General features: G+C 34.9%; 1 protein-coding gene and 1 long non-coding RNA gene across 3 annotated transcripts; one reads left to right on the top strand and one right to left on the bottom strand.

The window, feature by feature from the left end:
- The first annotated feature begins 5,427 nt into the window (after window positions 1-5,427).
- LOC111017854 (akuammiline synthase 2) lies at window positions 5,428-8,094 on the top strand. Of its 2 annotated transcripts, none has more exons than XM_022293731.2 (3): window positions 5,428-5,907; window positions 6,762-7,176; window positions 7,304-8,094. In XM_022293731.2, the coding sequence occupies exons 1-3, from the start codon at window positions 5,494-5,496 to the stop codon at window positions 7,879-7,881; spliced, it is 1,407 nt and encodes a 468-aa protein (XP_022149423.1). In that variant the 5' UTR covers window positions 5,428-5,493; the 3' UTR covers window positions 7,882-8,094. The 2 variants fall into 2 exon arrangements, with proteins under 2 accessions (XP_022149423.1, XP_022149424.1); XM_022293732.2 differs by having other exon boundaries at window positions 7,307-8,091.
- Window positions 8,095-12,688: 4,594 nt separating this feature from the next.
- On the bottom strand, window positions 12,689-14,117 carry LOC111017834 (uncharacterized). Its single transcript, XR_002602339.2, has 2 exons — window positions 13,391-14,117; window positions 12,689-13,256 (listed from the first exon to the last, which is right to left on the bottom strand). It is a non-coding gene; the product is annotated as an uncharacterized LOC111017834 (long non-coding RNA).
- Window positions 14,118-15,762: the final 1,645 nt, after the last annotated feature.

The following is a 15,762-nucleotide window of genomic DNA, read 5'->3' as shown; positions in this document are numbered from 1 at the left end:
ATACTAATCTTTTTAGTTGGTAAAAGGTAATTTCTTTTACCTAATATTTTTACTGCAGGTGCACGACACAATTTTTAGGGCATCTTCTTTGTAAAATGAGCGCAAAACATTTTTCTCACTCCTTGGGTGGCTTGCGGCTGGAAAGTAGAGAGGGAGCTTCTCCTTCTTCTTTCTTTTAAGTGTGTGAGCCAAAATAGAGAGATTTGAGTGAGTTTTCTCTTGCAAAATTCCGTTGGGTACTTCTTCTCTCTTTTGTATCAACTTGATTGATGGTAAGTAAGAGTGGTGTGTTGTTTTAGGGTATTTTGGTGCTATATCTTTATGCTCATTGTTCCTTGAAGACTCCATGTATTTTGTTGTTGCTCTTGGTGATATGAAAGGAATGAATGAATCGTCATAATGAATGTAGATCACATTGATCGAACCACTATAAATCAGTGTGTCACTTCTTCTCTCTTTACCTTGTTGATAGTTCATATTTTCTGAAGTTGTTGTTGGTAGTGTAAGTTGGAATATCCCAACAATCTCATTCCTAGGATTAGTAAATACAATCGAAGGGAATGAAAACTTTGATTTCTATTAGCGTGAAGTAAACGACGCCTTAGTCAATAAATTACGATAAATGCTAATAAAGGATTCAGTCTACTAGTTTTTACTCATTTCATACCTTTATTTGATCATGCAAGAATAACGATGTGTTATGCTTTAAGGCATTGGAGAATCCCACACACAAACTGTGGACAACTTTAAAGCTGGAGTTATTATTTTCTCCTTTAATTTGTTGCTTAATTCATTTTTTGTTAAAGTATGAGTCCTTCCTCCCTCCTCTTTCCACTACCTAGTGAAGTACACACTACCCCTCCCCCTATTTCCTAGCTCCATTAACTTCTCCCTTCTTATTTTATTTTAAAAAAAATAACTCTTGCCAAAACGAGCATTGTTCAGCGCTAACTGACATATATCTACAACTAAAAGGGTGTGAGTTCGAACCTATAATATCCAGCCAATTAAGGAACGAGAATTCCACTCATCCATCAAATCGTCTTCCATCATGTTCTCTGTTAAAGCATATACTATCTTATTCGCATTTTCCTGTTGATTGCACTATCATTCATTTTGTAAATTGTATATCACCTGTCAAACATAATTTAATTGGATAAGGTACTAGTAATACTGTTTATAAGTCGAAGGTTTAAATCTCATTAGTAATTTTTTAATTTTTTTCTCTACCCAATAATGTATTTGTGATTATTCTTATAAATTGATTAATATAATCATTACATATTTTAGATATAGTTAATCATAGGTTGACTTAATTAAAATAGTTTTTTTTTCCATTGTGGGACCAATTTTAATTTACATGGTTGGTTATTAACTTTTGCGTTGCCATAATGATTAACTATAGCAATCACTTATTGATAATAATAACTAATTAATATTGTAGGAATTATTGATTTACAAGGTAAGACTAATAAGTAATTTATTGTTGTAGTCAAATAATAATAATAATAATAACTTAGGATCTCTTTGGGAATGATTTTAGAATTAGTGATTTTAACAAACAAGATTGGGTGTGTCTGTCGTCAAAATCACTCGTGTCTCAAAATTACTTCCCTTGATCATATTTGGTAAATGAACAAATTGATTTTAGGAACAGTCTAAAATCATTTTAAATTGATTTTTAAAGTATAATTTGGATGTTGATTTTGACCAAATCACTTTAAATTTATTTTTAAAGTATAATTTGGATGTTGATTTTGACCAAATCAATTATACTGTAATTGATTTTGTAGGAGTGCTTTTTAAAATAATTATTTTAATATTTTGTTACAATTTTTCAAGTTATTTTGAACAATTAATATTTGAAGTTTAAAATGAGAATTTGACAAAAGTTTAGAGAGAGGGGAGAACAAAAATCTTAATGATAGAAATTCTAGAGGGTGAGAAACAAAAAATTTCAGGCACATAAATAAACTTATTACAAAATCATAATTTTTGCCATATTTATAAATATATATTTTTTGGATTTTATATGTGCAATATTTTACAGCAACAAAAATAAAAAATAAAAAATAAAACTATTATATCCAATTTAAGCATAATCCAACCCGCTAAAATATTTCTACTCCCTACAAGAAGTTGTAACTAAATTGGAATCTCTACCTTTTCTTTTGTAATGTTCTCATAGAAAAAGAGAAAATTTAACAAAATTCTATAATTAAAAGTGATATTTCAATAACAAATAACAAAAGAAAATTTCTTTTCAAATTTTTAAAAGGCCCTACCAGTGGTTTAATTCGCTAAGCCATTCATAACCTATCATGACAATAATTTTTTTTTTTTTGCTATATATAGAAATGAACTTGAAATTCAATGTAATGGAATCCAATAGAAGTTGTGAAATAGTGTGTTTTTAGTATAATTTTCAATACACTATAAAATGTATTCTATAGCCTTCTTAAAAAGTAAATTAATACTCTAACTTTTACATAGTTAAAGCCGACCACAGTATAGTGATCACAATATAGTGATCACGAGGATTCGAACTCACGACTATTTAATCAGAAACAGGTGTCAATTACCGTTGACAAATAATTTATGATTTAAACAACTTTTTGATTTCAAATCCAACCTATGGTTATGGATTGGACTCCCCACACTTACTTGCTCAATAAAAATAATTATAATAAATAATAATAAACTCTTTGGTTCCAAACTTTTTTATTTTCATTATTTTATGTTTAAATACATAATCTGTTTATGATGCGCGTATATTTTTTTAAAATTTATCTAGATCCATTTAAAAGTTTCAATTAATTTTTTAATTTGTATTAGTTTTTTTTTAATTAAGTTCAAGAGGCAACTTAAACACAATAAAAGTTATATATATCCTCAATTAAAAAGCCAAGGTTTGAGTCTCACGTGAAATGTTGTTCAACGTAAAAAATAATAATAAAAAAAACTATATCATCAACAGGTATCTATCATCAATAGTAAAGTGCTATTTTTTCGTTTCAAGTTCAACCATTCAACAGTTGAGGAACAAACCATCGATCTTAGTTAAAGCATTTGATAAAACATATGTTCCTAATTGTCTCATCAAGAGCCAACTTTAATATTATTTTCACTCCGTTTTCTTTTTCCTTTCCCTAACAACATTTTTCTCTCTCAAATTTGACCGAGTTGACCTTTACAATTGTTTTTCCTCTGTTTTTAAATTTTTTCTGTCGAAATTTTTTATTCTCTAGAATCGATGTTATGGGGCTTGCTATGGATTCCTACAACCGAGACTTGCCTAGGCTGAGAAACACAATCACCACGTAAGGCTTGAACTAAAAGTCTCATGAAAGGTGATACACAAGGTCCAAGGATCTAATTACCATTGCGTGATCCCCAAGTATCTCCCCATAATATTTTTATCCATCTGTATCTAAATTTTTTGTCTCTCTTTCTAATTTTAATTTTTTCTCTTCAAAACTTTTTTCAAATTCAATTTTTTTTCTCCTAAAATTTTTATCTCTCTCGCATAATTTTTTGTTGATAGATTTTCTCTAACATCTAATACCCTCTTTAGTAATTTGATTACTCAAATCACTTTTGAAAACAAACATTAATTAACCAAAAACACCATTGATTATATCCAAATCACTTTTAAAATGTGAACCAAATATTAAAATGATTTACAAAAGTAATTATAATTCAATCAGGCTAAAAACACTTATTCTAAAATTACTCACCCAATATGTACTTTGTTCAAATTTTAACAAATTTATCCTATCGACCCGAACCTAACTATAAAACCCCTTATTGAAAACTCAAGGAAAGCCTTTCTCGATATGAGAAAGATGCGCTCAAGCACCCAACCTATACAAGGGGCTTGGGCTCGAAAGCCGGCCTTACTCAACAAGCACCTTTATTAGTAAGGTTGCTTCTTTCTACGCAGTGGCAAGAGGTTTGGGTGTTGAGACCCAAGCTTTCGAGCCCTCTTGTGTCCAGTAGTGTAAAAAAAAAAAAAAACTATAAAAGTATGTCATTGTAAAAAATGGTTCATTTCGTCCCTGAAGGAGAAAAAAAAAAAGAAAAGGCTCATTTATCTACCTCATTAAAATGATTATTACTCCCTCCATCTTTCCCATTAAAGCCTCATCTCTTTTCTTTCTTTTTATTTTTCATTTTTTTACTCTCTCTCTCCAATTAATGCACTTCTATATTACCTACTGCACGCTCTTTCTCCAATTTTCTCTCTCTCTAACTTGTATAACAACCATTGTATTAAATTTTGGGAAAAACCTCAAGATCTCATCCCAATTATACAAAATTAAAAAATCTACTTATTTATATGCTACCGGACCACACATGAATTCTTCGGGAGGAAAGTTTTGTCCTTAAATTTTCATGTCAAATCAATCATTCCGTCAAATATTTCCATGAGTTCGTCAGTTTAATATAAATCTAAGAGATGAATTGACATTTCCACGATATTATAAAAATTAGCGAAATAAAAAAAATATATCAACAAAGTACTATGGACCTAATATATTGATAATAATATATTTTAACTAAGAACAAATTTATGTGCTTACCGATCAACACTTATCTTCTTGTTCACCACCACTACAAATTTGAGATCTGCTTATTTTTTTAAAAGAATGAAAAAAATATATTCTTGTTTTGTATACATCTCCTATTTGTCAAAAATTTAATGGTGGTGTTGAGTTTGTAAGAGTGCAAACAAAGTCCCACATTGGTTAGGGACACATTGGTTAGGGAAAGGGATGATCCATGGTATATAAGGAAGGACAATTATCTTCATTGATATGAGGCATTTTGGGTGGAACCAAAAGCAAAATCATGCACTCATCTACTCCCCATGGGGAATGGGAGTCCGCTTCTATCTAGCACGTCCAAAAAAACCCCACATTTTGGTTGCCTCAAAAATTCTGACGGCTACTTTTTTTTTTTCACGGCCATACACACATATATAAGAAAACTAGGTCAAACAAAATAAGAGTAGCCGGCCTTTCATTCATTTATTTGTTTTATTTTGTATCCAATTCCCAAGAGGTGGTTAGCAAAAAATAATGAGAATTGATAGGTAAGTACCTAAGTATTATTCTTTAACTAATATTTATTTGTATCCTCTTCATATTTTCTCTCCGTTTAATTTATTCTTCTCCTCTTTCTATATTCACAAATATAATCGTTATTTAAAAGTTTTAGGTAGGAATTCAAATTCACGACCTTTTGGTGGTCGTGATATACAGCTTCACAAGTTAAGTTATGCTCAGATTGGAAAAAAATTGTATTTCAAACTCAATTTCAAACCTACATCCAATGGTTATTAGAAGACAGCCGCATTGTGATCGTATATGGTAGGGTGATGTTTTGTTTTCTATAAATAACAAAGCAACCTCCTCAACCATCAATGTAGTAAGAGACTTTTCATTGAATTGAAGAAGGAAGTTTTCATTAGTTGAAGGAATTAATCAAGAGATGGAAGTGGAAATCATTTCAAGAGAACTCATTAGGCCAGCAGCCTTCCAAAGGGATCAAGACCAAAAAACTTTCCAACTTTCACTTCTCGACATTTATATTGGAGTCGAAACTTACACTCCCATCATCCTCTTCTACAGCACCAAGAAGAATCAAAGTAATAATAATGAAAATACAATTTCCAGTTTGAAACTCTCTCTGTCTAAAACATTGGCTCGCTTCCCCATGCTTGCTGGAAGAATCAAAGGCAATTTTGTGCATTATTGTTCCTCCAATAATGGCGCTCTCTTTGTTGAGGCCTCAGTCAAAACGTCCATGGCTGATTTTCTCAAAACTCCACGCCTCGAGTCTCTTTCAAATCTCATTCCTTTCCCTGATTTGGTTTTGAAGGAGCCATTGGAGACTGCCGTTCAGGTTTGTGTTGATAGGTTACGGTAAACTTAATTATTTATTCATATTTGTTGGGTCTTTTCGAAATTAATAGAGAAATTTGTTGAGATGTCCTTGTTTACACTATCAAAATGAAACTTTTCTTAGATATGATTTGATCACGTTTTTTCTTTTTTAAAAAATTAAAATTTTGTTTACAATTTTTTATTCTTCTAATTAGTTTACTGTCTCCTCCACAAATGTCTCTTTCATCTTCCATTGATATTACTTCAAGCTTTTATTTATATTTAGTTAGTTCTAATTTCCACACATTTTTCTTGTAATCTTTTTAGTGTTGAGATGGTAGGATTCCTTTAGATTCTGTTTGCGGTATATTTTTGTCATATTGGAAGATTTTAATATCCCACCAATGACTGTATTTGAAATATCTAAAACCTTACGTCATTTGTCCAAATGTACTATTAAATATGGTTATTTTTGTTTTCTCAAGTTAATTAGGAAGAAAGTTACATTGCTGCTATGATCCGAGGGCTCAAGCCCTTGCACTACTATTTGTTAAGTATCCTATGTTGAAAAGATAAGAGTCTTACCAAAGATTTATAATATACATGGGTTCTCCTGCCATACTCAATCAATTTACTCAATCGATTTTTAAATGAATCTTTGATATGGTATTAGAGTCCAACAAACTCAAACAAAGTTTATAATATATATGGAGTACTCCTCACATGCATTGTCTAACTGTTTTGAGATGATCTCATGAATATGGATACCACTGAATCAAAAAGGTATGATACCATGTTAAACTTTTATTGAATTGAAAGACTTAAGTAGATAGGCTATGAAAAATTTAATCTTTCATTCGTAATCTACTGTAGGTTGCGGCTCAAGTTAACTTTTTCTCGTGCGGTACTGGAATTGCAATGGGCTTTTGTTTCTTACACAAAATTATAGATGGAACCACCATGAGTACCTTCATAAAAACTTGGGCACTATCCAATGAAGGGATAGTAGAGAAATTAGCATGTGGGAGTTATGAGGCTTCTTCTTCACTTTTCCCAGCAAGAGAAATATCAACGAATTACAATGATCTGGTGTTCCCAGAAAGTGCAATTTTAGTGGCACAACAAAAAAATTGCTCTGTAAGGAGGTTTGTTTTTGATGCTTTAGCAATCTCAAATCTCAAAGTTAGAGCTAAATCTCAAAGCGTTTCCAATCCAACAAGTGTTGAAGCTGTAACTTGCTTTATTTGGAAGTATGCCATGAAAGCTGCATCGAAATGTAAATCATTGGGTAAGGATACAATATTAGATTTGTATTTATATTATGAAGACATTTTTGGAAAAAAAACATTAAATCTTATCAAACATATATGCATCATTATAAGCTAATTTTCCCTCTCTCTTAATATATAACAAAGAAGTTGTTGGAAATGGTAAAGAGGCAAGTTGTGATGATACAAAATGGGGGTCGCTCTTAGTTCATATCGTTAACATGCGTAGAAGAATACAACCACCATTGTCGGAATATGAAGTTGGCAACATCTTTTGGACGAGTTGTGCTTATTATGAAGAATCAGACACAGACGCAAACTTGGGTAATCTCGAAACTATATTGAGACAGTCATTACTCGAAATCACCAATGATTTTATACCTAAAGCAGTTGGAGAGGATGGATTTGAAACTATTTTGAGTTCATTACACCAATTAGGACTTGCATATTATGCAAAGGGTTCAGAGTCATTTATCTTCTCGAGCTGGTGTAATATGGGTTTAAATACAGTGAATTTTGGATGGAATAAGCCTATATGGATTGCAACTGGAGGAAAACCTAATGAGTCATTGATGATACGAAATATAATTCTGTTGATGGACAGAGCATCAGGTGAAGGAATAGAAGCGTGGATTACTTTGGATGACGAAACAATGAACCTGTTAGAAAATGACTATGAGTTTCTTGAGTTTGCTTCCCCCAACCCAGGAATCACACTGGATTGAGATCTCATATTGTACTATTATTTGTGTTTTAGTTGAGTGGTTCAGCAATAATTAAGTGTGTTTTGTTATTAGAAGCTTTATAGATATGAGATTTAGATTGTATGAATTATCAATCTGAGTATAGTTTATAAAACTACTCCCAAAATCTCTATTCTTACTTAGTTTTTTGCTCAACATTCTTTATGGTGTTATGACCTTTTCAAACAATGTACGAGAATATTGCAACCAAATTGTTGATGCTGATTTTCGAGCTGGTGCCAAATATATAGATACATGTTATGACCTTTCCAAACAACGTATGAGAATCTTGCAACCAAATTGTTGATGCTGATTTCCAAGCTGGTGCCAGAGGTATAGAACACGTTATGATCGATTTTGACATTCCCTTCCTCCCCCTTCAAGTTCAGAGTGGGGCGCGACATGCAATCGCTTGATACCTTTCCAGACGTTTTGCTAGGTGAGTTTTTCAATACATCAACTGCATTTGAGTGTCCGTACGACTTGGCTTCCACTTTCCAATGCTCTCGGTATGGGTTTAGTGCGCTTTGTGTGCCCTCTTTACTGGTAAGTGGAGTCCTGTGTGTTGGCATTGAGGGGTTCCACGAGGCGCTCAAACCTTTTACTCAACAATAGCCCACTTCTCTAATCAAGCCTCTCCTTATAGGTCGACGGAGAAGTAATAAGGTTTCAGCGCTGGGTGCCACGTGCAACCTTAGTACGAACATGTCGCTGACTTCATTAATGAGGAGTTCGGATGTCACTCCTCATGGTGTCACGCCAGACTCTAACATGATGGCCTGCTGCAGGTGCGTCTTTTTTCTTTTTTAGTTGGCGCGTGTCTCAAGATCCGAATCAAACTTCCTACTCCAACACCGTCCAATCACTCCTTCATCTAACGGCTATAGGGGAGATGGTCCCTAGGTTTAAAAGCAAGAGGAAAAGACCTTTCTCCTTTTGCTTCGCATTTCGAATTGGTCAATTTGTTCTTTGTTTTTCTCCTTCAGTGTGCTTCCTCTATTTGTATTCCAATTACTTTTCTTCTGTCTATCAACCAGCGCTAGGCTATGTGCACGTCGCCCTAAAGGAGATTGGGCCCTGGGTAGGGGGTAGTGGCCATACCTGGGCTTAAGGTGGAGCATCTTTCGTTCAGCCTAATGCAGGGGGACCTAAATGAACTCCCAGATCAATACCGCGTCCTGGGGACCATTCTAATGCACCTCCCTACAATCAATGGACGATCGACTTTGCTCCCTCCAGATTGGTGGGGTCCCAATGGATAGGGTTGCCTATGGAGCTTATGGGTTCTTCTGTTGGAGTACGACAGGGGCTCCAAGTTGTAGGCCTACAAGGTATTTCAATGTACAGTCTGCAGACTATCCCGGACCGCTCGAACTGTTGCTGCCTCATCTCGTTAGTAGGGAGGCTGTTGAAGGGCATGAATTCCTTAAAATTTGGAAGGACGACAGGTACTTTGTCGGGTGCGATTGGTCGGCCCCCACCAATAAAGGTGTACCTGGCCCACATACCTCTCGAATTTGGGGAACAAGGTGGGGCATATGCTTTTCTGTTTCAGTCATGGTGCCTTGGTCGTGCCTAATTATTCTTTTTGTCTTTTTAAGTTCCGCTGACTAGTTCATAAATTTGGCGCTCACACCTGGGATGTGATAGAACGGGTCAGGGTGCTAAAGGGCTACCGTTTTTAATCGACTCCATTATCACCAAGAACCATCTGGTTCGTAGTGGTCTTATTTCAGTGTCCCTTCCTCGTGATGTTAGCCTATCTAGCACCGCTTAGCCCTCAATTGCTAAATTTCTAGCCCCAGACGGAGGACCGCCCTCAGTGCGCTACTGCATTTATAAGTAATACATAATTTAACTAAAAATGTAGACTAACACAAAGTAGATCCAAACACGCATCTCATATTTCCTAACATACAAGAGCAAGTAATCCCAAAATGGTGGGTAACATTTTAGAATAATAAGAAAGATAAAGCAACTATACTTGACAGTAAGGAAAAAGTCGAAATTACAGCATCTAAAGTTACAACTAAAGCTTACAACCTCATCTAAAATAGAAATTAGTTAATAGGGGATGGGAAAAAAACAAAGATGCAAAAATAACCCATTCTTGTGAAAGTGGTAAAGAGCAGCTGATTATCCTCCAGTTTCTTCGCAAAACTGCAGGTCCTTTGTTTGCTTCATCTTTCAGCTTCCCAGCATATAAAATGGGTGTATTCCCTCTCATTTCTTTTAGTCATTTTCTGATCTTTCCTCCTTGGGATCCATGATGTTGATAGGCTAAATGGTTGATAGGCTAGCTGATCAAGAATGTAACTATATATTTTTTTATGGATATAATGGGTACAATTAGATCACCATTGCGCTAGAAGATAGCAAAAAAACTACCTTTACATGTCTGTATGATACCTTTACTTTTTGAAGGATGCCTTTTAGGCTATGCAATTCTCCAGCAACATTCTAATGTTGCATGATTGTAGTATTTTAAGACTTAGTAGAGTCCATTGTCGATGTGTTCATGGACGACTTCTTAGTATTGGGAGAGACATTCGTTGAATGCCTATTAAACTTAAGAAGAGTCCTACAAAGATGTGAAGGAACCAATGTTGTGCTAAATTGGGAGAAGTGTCACTTCATTGTCCAAAAGGGCATCGTGTTGGGAAATCGTGTATTCAAAAAGGGGATAGAGATAGACAAGGCAAAAGTAAAAGTAATAGAAAAGCTATAACCACCATCAAAATCGTGTATTCTATCACACACGGTTTTAAAGAATATTTATTAAATCTTTCTTTAAAATTTCAAAGCCTTTATGTTCTTTACTTGAATATTATAAAACGTTTGAATTTTTCTCTAACTCTTTGCTGGCATTTAATGCATGGAAAAAAGCGCTCACTAATACTCCAATTACAATTCCATACTAGATGTTTATGCAAGGATATGCACAACAGTGTATCTCTGATCGCAGCTCGAACTCGATCTCCGGACCGATCTGAACACTTGGGCGGACCTGCACAAAAAGGTGAGCACTCCGACGATCAAGTCAGTATAGGTCGGATTCTCAGTTTTAGTTCGAGGTCAAAGAATCATCGTACCTGATCTTGGAGTGAGGTCCTCTATTTATGGGTGGTAGTCCCGTTAATCTCGCGACGGTTACACCCGGTAATCTCGGGACCGTCGGTTACACCCCGGTAATCTTGGGACCGACGGTTACACCCGATAATCACGCCGTTGACAATAGCTCACATCGGCCCCCACCGAGCTTCTCGGTAGATCGGACCTTGGCCAGGTCGCACCTCGGCCCTCGTACTTAGCACCTGTCAACGCTAGTGGTGGTGATCTCGGCGATTCGAGCTGGGCGTGATTCATGAGTCCAGGGTATTCTCTTCCCCAAACACTAGACAATTTGGAATCATGTGTCCAGGGTCCTCCACGTGTCCAGGGTATTCTCTTCTCCAAACACTAGATAATTTCATTTGAAATCATGTGTGATGCTATTGACTATGCCTAGTTAGCAATGTTGGGGCAACGAAAGGACAAGTTGGTACACCTTATTTACTACGCCACCAAAACTCTTGTATATGTGCAGGTGAACTATACAACAACAAAGAAAGAATTATTAGTATTAGTCTTTGCATTTGAGAAGTTCATAGTATATCTCGTAAGAACCAAGATAGTGGACTACACAGACCACTCTGCTATCAAATAGCTATTAGCTAAGAAAGACGCCAAATCGAGAAAAATTCACTGGGTATTATTGCTTCAAGAATTTGATATTGAGATCCGTAATAAAAAAATGGGTCATAGAACCTAATAGAAGATCATCTCTCGAGTGATTTTGGAAGGATAATACAGAGAATAGCAACCAGAAATAAGAGAGGCTTCCCTGTTAAGCATATACTAGAAATTACTCAGGGTGAACAGCATATACTAGAAATTACTCAGGGTGAACAGAAGGAAGCTCCTTGAATTGTAGACTTGGCAAATTGCCAAGTTTGTGGGATACTGCCACCTGATCTGAATAAGCACGAATTGAAGAAATTTTTCCATGAGACGAACCATATAGGTTATGCCAATACCAAATTGATAGGAGGTGCGTAGCAGATGCTGAAATGTTGCAAATGTTGGAAGCAATGTTAATGAAGTATCCTACAAATGACACTTTCGAGGGTAGATAGTTCAAAGTCGGTACTATTGGACTTTAGTATTGAAAGATGACCATGCATTGATTAAAGAGCTCTGACAGATGCCAGAGAGGGGGAAATATTTATGACGGAGCTGAGATGCCATTGAACTACCCCTCCCCCCCTTATCTTCACACAATTCTTTGAAAATAAAGCGCAAGTGCGTGTGTGAAATTGGCTGTAATAATGGAAATAAGGTCATATCAACAAAGACTGATGCAAACACTTCAAACTATTCTCAAGAATACCAAAGAACCAAAGTATAATAATAAACTCTAATATGGTGCAAAAACAAAGAATAATATAATGTAAAAACAACTTAAAAAGAAAAATGTTAACAACAGACAAGTGATGCGAAGACAAGAAGACTGATAACAGTAAAGGGAAAACGAGGGAGATTTGTTGTACTTTTGTTTACTGATTCCAACAGATGCTCTAGCGAGCATTGATTTTCAACTGATGCTCAAACAAACATGGTTCCTTCCATAACATTTAGATGACAATTCTTCACAACTTTAATTGTTATAATTGAGTAGTATAAACAGTTTATAAGCAATGCTATTTGAATCTCATTCCTAAGAATTCACCATGAAAATAAAAATTTAGGCTAACATCAAGTAGAGCCAATCAGGCATCTCATATATTTTTCCAAATCATGTAAGAGCAAGCAATCCAAAAATGATGACCAACAAATTCAAAGAGTTAAGAAATACTAACAACTATACTTAACAGCTTACAAAATCGAGCTATAGCAACTATTGTTTACAGCAAAAGTTTACAACCTCCCCCAAAATGGAATTTAACTCACCAGGGTTGAGGAAAACATAAAAGAAAATAAAAGAGAACAATCAATTTCTGCGAAAATAACAAAGAACTAAAAGCTTCCTCTAGTCTTCGTAGAAATTCGAAGGTCTCCTGCTATTGAAGGTAAGTTCTCTCCTCTCTTTTTGGTCCTTTTTCGAATAATTCTCTTTGAGATCGATGTTGTCAGCTGCGATTCTTCTTGCTTTTGGACCATCTTCTAATTTTAGGGCAACGGATAACAGGTGTGTGGAAATTTGGTAAAAATCCACATGAAAGTAAGTTACTGCGTTGCCCTATTTTTTCGTACTTTCGATGTTGTCCTGGCCTTATCTATCCATCTTTGTTGCTCTGCTTCTGATGCTCCAACAATTTCTGCACGAGAGATCAAAAGAAGCAAGTACTAAGCCGAATCTTTCAAATCTTTCAAAACAAGTATACAAAGGGATTCTTTTTCATACTTCTCCTATTAATTATGCATTAAAGTAATATAAGGAAAGCACACTCACAATTATAACCATATAAACTCAAAATAAGACTACGAAAACTGAAGACCTTGCTTGTCCACGAGCAAAACTATACCCTTCAAGCAACGCAACACAGTCATAGCTCTGTTAACAAAGTGAGATCCTTCATCACTTATCAATACTCTCGGTGTTCCAAACCTCATAAAGATGTTCTTGTGTAAAAATTTGAGAACCACCTTGGCATCACTAGTGGCACAAGTTTTGGCCTCTACTATAGTCTACTGCTAGAAGAATGAATAAGTTGCCATTGCACGATGGGAAGGCCCCATAAAGTCTATTCCCCAAACATCGAACAGTCCAATTTCTAAGATGAAATTTAAAGGCATTTACGACTTATTGGAAATATATCCCATATGTTGACATCTATCACAGCTCTTCACAAAGGCGTGGGCATCCTTGAATACTGAGGGCCAGTAGTAACGACTTTGAAAAACCTTTGTTGCAGTTCTTGTATGCATCTCCTTGTAATTTTTGTTGGAAAAATCAGAAAATATGAATTGAAATTATGCTGTGCCGTGGAAAAAACCACTGCCTTGAAAGCGAAAATCCGACTCGACCGTGGTGCAATCGAAAATCAACTGTTCGCCCCCAAGGTTAACACAGCAACTCCTAGACACGTGCACTCATGACTGGGAGAAAATGTACATCTTTTAAAACCAAACCTAACCTCTATTTATATAGAAACACGTTTCTATTTTTAGTGGTTTTAAAAATAAGCAAGGTTAAATTTTAATACAATTAAAAATAGTAAATAAAACCATTTCTTTTGACTAAGAATTAGTCATTCCCAACAAAACCGTATGTATAAATTATTAAACTCATAGGCATGAATATATTAAACTTTGTATTCAGCCAGAAATATGTATACATATATAATTTTCATATTAATTTTCAACTCATGAAAATTCATCGCTGGATAAAATACTCAATGACCACCATAATTTAGGATATATGACATCATAACTTAAATTACCAATTTAAGGTCATATTCATTACCTCTTAATATCCTTTTGCTTCACCATTAAGCTGCATTACCAAAACAACTTAATTTCCATTAACATGCTAGATGAGGTAATCATAATCACGGTAACACAAGACTACATTAACATGTTGGAAACAATTATGAGATTAGCCAAATATAAGTATGTATGTATGTATATATATATCATCTCACATCATTATAATAAGAAACAACTGTCATGGTTCACATACAAAATACATGTATATACAATAAATTATCATGCTGAAAAAATGACATCAATATAAATTGATAAATTCTCAAATTCCTCGTAAGGCGCCACACATAATTTTAAAACCTTTTTGAGTTGGGTAGAGAATTTCAGCCTAAAAAATCTTAACAGTTTTTAGCTATATATATGCAATAAACTATAAAATCTATAGCTAAAAATGGACAAGATTTAAACAACTTTTACGTTATCTCCAAATCTCACAACCTTGCAACAACATTTTCCTAGAGAATAATTCAGTAGCAATAGTGAGGGAAGAAGTGACTTTTACCGATTTCATCTTTTTAACTTTGCTTCTATAGCAGCTCTAGATGAATCGCTAATGGTAATGCTCCCCTCAGTACTATTTGAACAATTGTACTGTGAAACAGCACCCTTGGTGCTACTCCTGCAGAATTCATCCTAATTTTCCTTCAATTGGACGTCATCGACAAACTATTTGAACAATTGTACTGTGAAACAGCACCCTAATTGGGTCGTACAAATCCCCTCACGATCAGCCGTTTTGAGCCCTTTCATTTCGGTGCATACCAACTGCTCGACCAAATGACTAACAGAGATGGACACCTCGATTCCTCCAACCCAAACACCACTGCACTTATGTCGTGAATGGATTTTGGGATGAAGCCCTTTCCTCCAACACCCACACCACCAATCACCATCACAGGGGTTAGAATCATTTGTCAAATTTGAGGTTACTCCTGTAATGAATAAATTAAATACTGCATAAATCATGATCAATCAAGGAAATCACATATAACACTATAAAATTTAAGAATTTCAATTCAAGTTTTTCGCTTTCAGATTGTTGGAAAAATCAGAAAATATGAATTGAAATTATGCTGTGCCGTGGAAAAACCACTGTCCTGAAAGCGAAAATCCGGTTGTGGTTCAATCGAAAATCAACTGTTCGCCCCCCAAGGTTAACACAACAACTCCGGTTAACACAACAACTCCGAGACACGTGCACTCGTGACTGGGAGCTGGAACACATACTACAATTACCCAGAAATTATTAAAGCGATAGAGAAAATGTACATCTTTTAAAACCAAACCTAACCTCTATTTATATAAAAACAAGTTTGTATTTTTAGTGGTTTTAAAAAT

The sequence above is a fragment of the Momordica charantia genome, assembly GCF_013281855.1.
Source record: "Momordica charantia cultivar OHB3-1 chromosome 1 unlocalized genomic scaffold, Mcharantia_2.0 BLBB01000001.1, whole genome shotgun sequence".
Lineage (NCBI taxonomy): Eukaryota > Viridiplantae > Streptophyta > Magnoliopsida > Cucurbitales > Cucurbitaceae > Momordica > Momordica charantia.
This window is presented reverse-complemented; position numbering and strand designations above follow the sequence as displayed.

Coding starts and splice junctions, on each gene's coding strand:
- LOC111017854 (XM_022293731.2), top strand. CDS start 5,494: ATGGAAGTGGAAATCATTTCAAGAGAACTCATTAGGCCAGCAGCCTTC. Junction 5,908..6,761: donor CATTGGAGACTGCCGTTCAG/GTTTGTGTTGAT, acceptor AATCTACTGTAG/GTTGCGGCTCAAGTTAACTT. Junction 7,177..7,303: donor ATCGAAATGTAAATCATTGG/GTAAGGATACAA, acceptor TATATAACAAAG/AAGTTGTTGGAAATGGTAAA.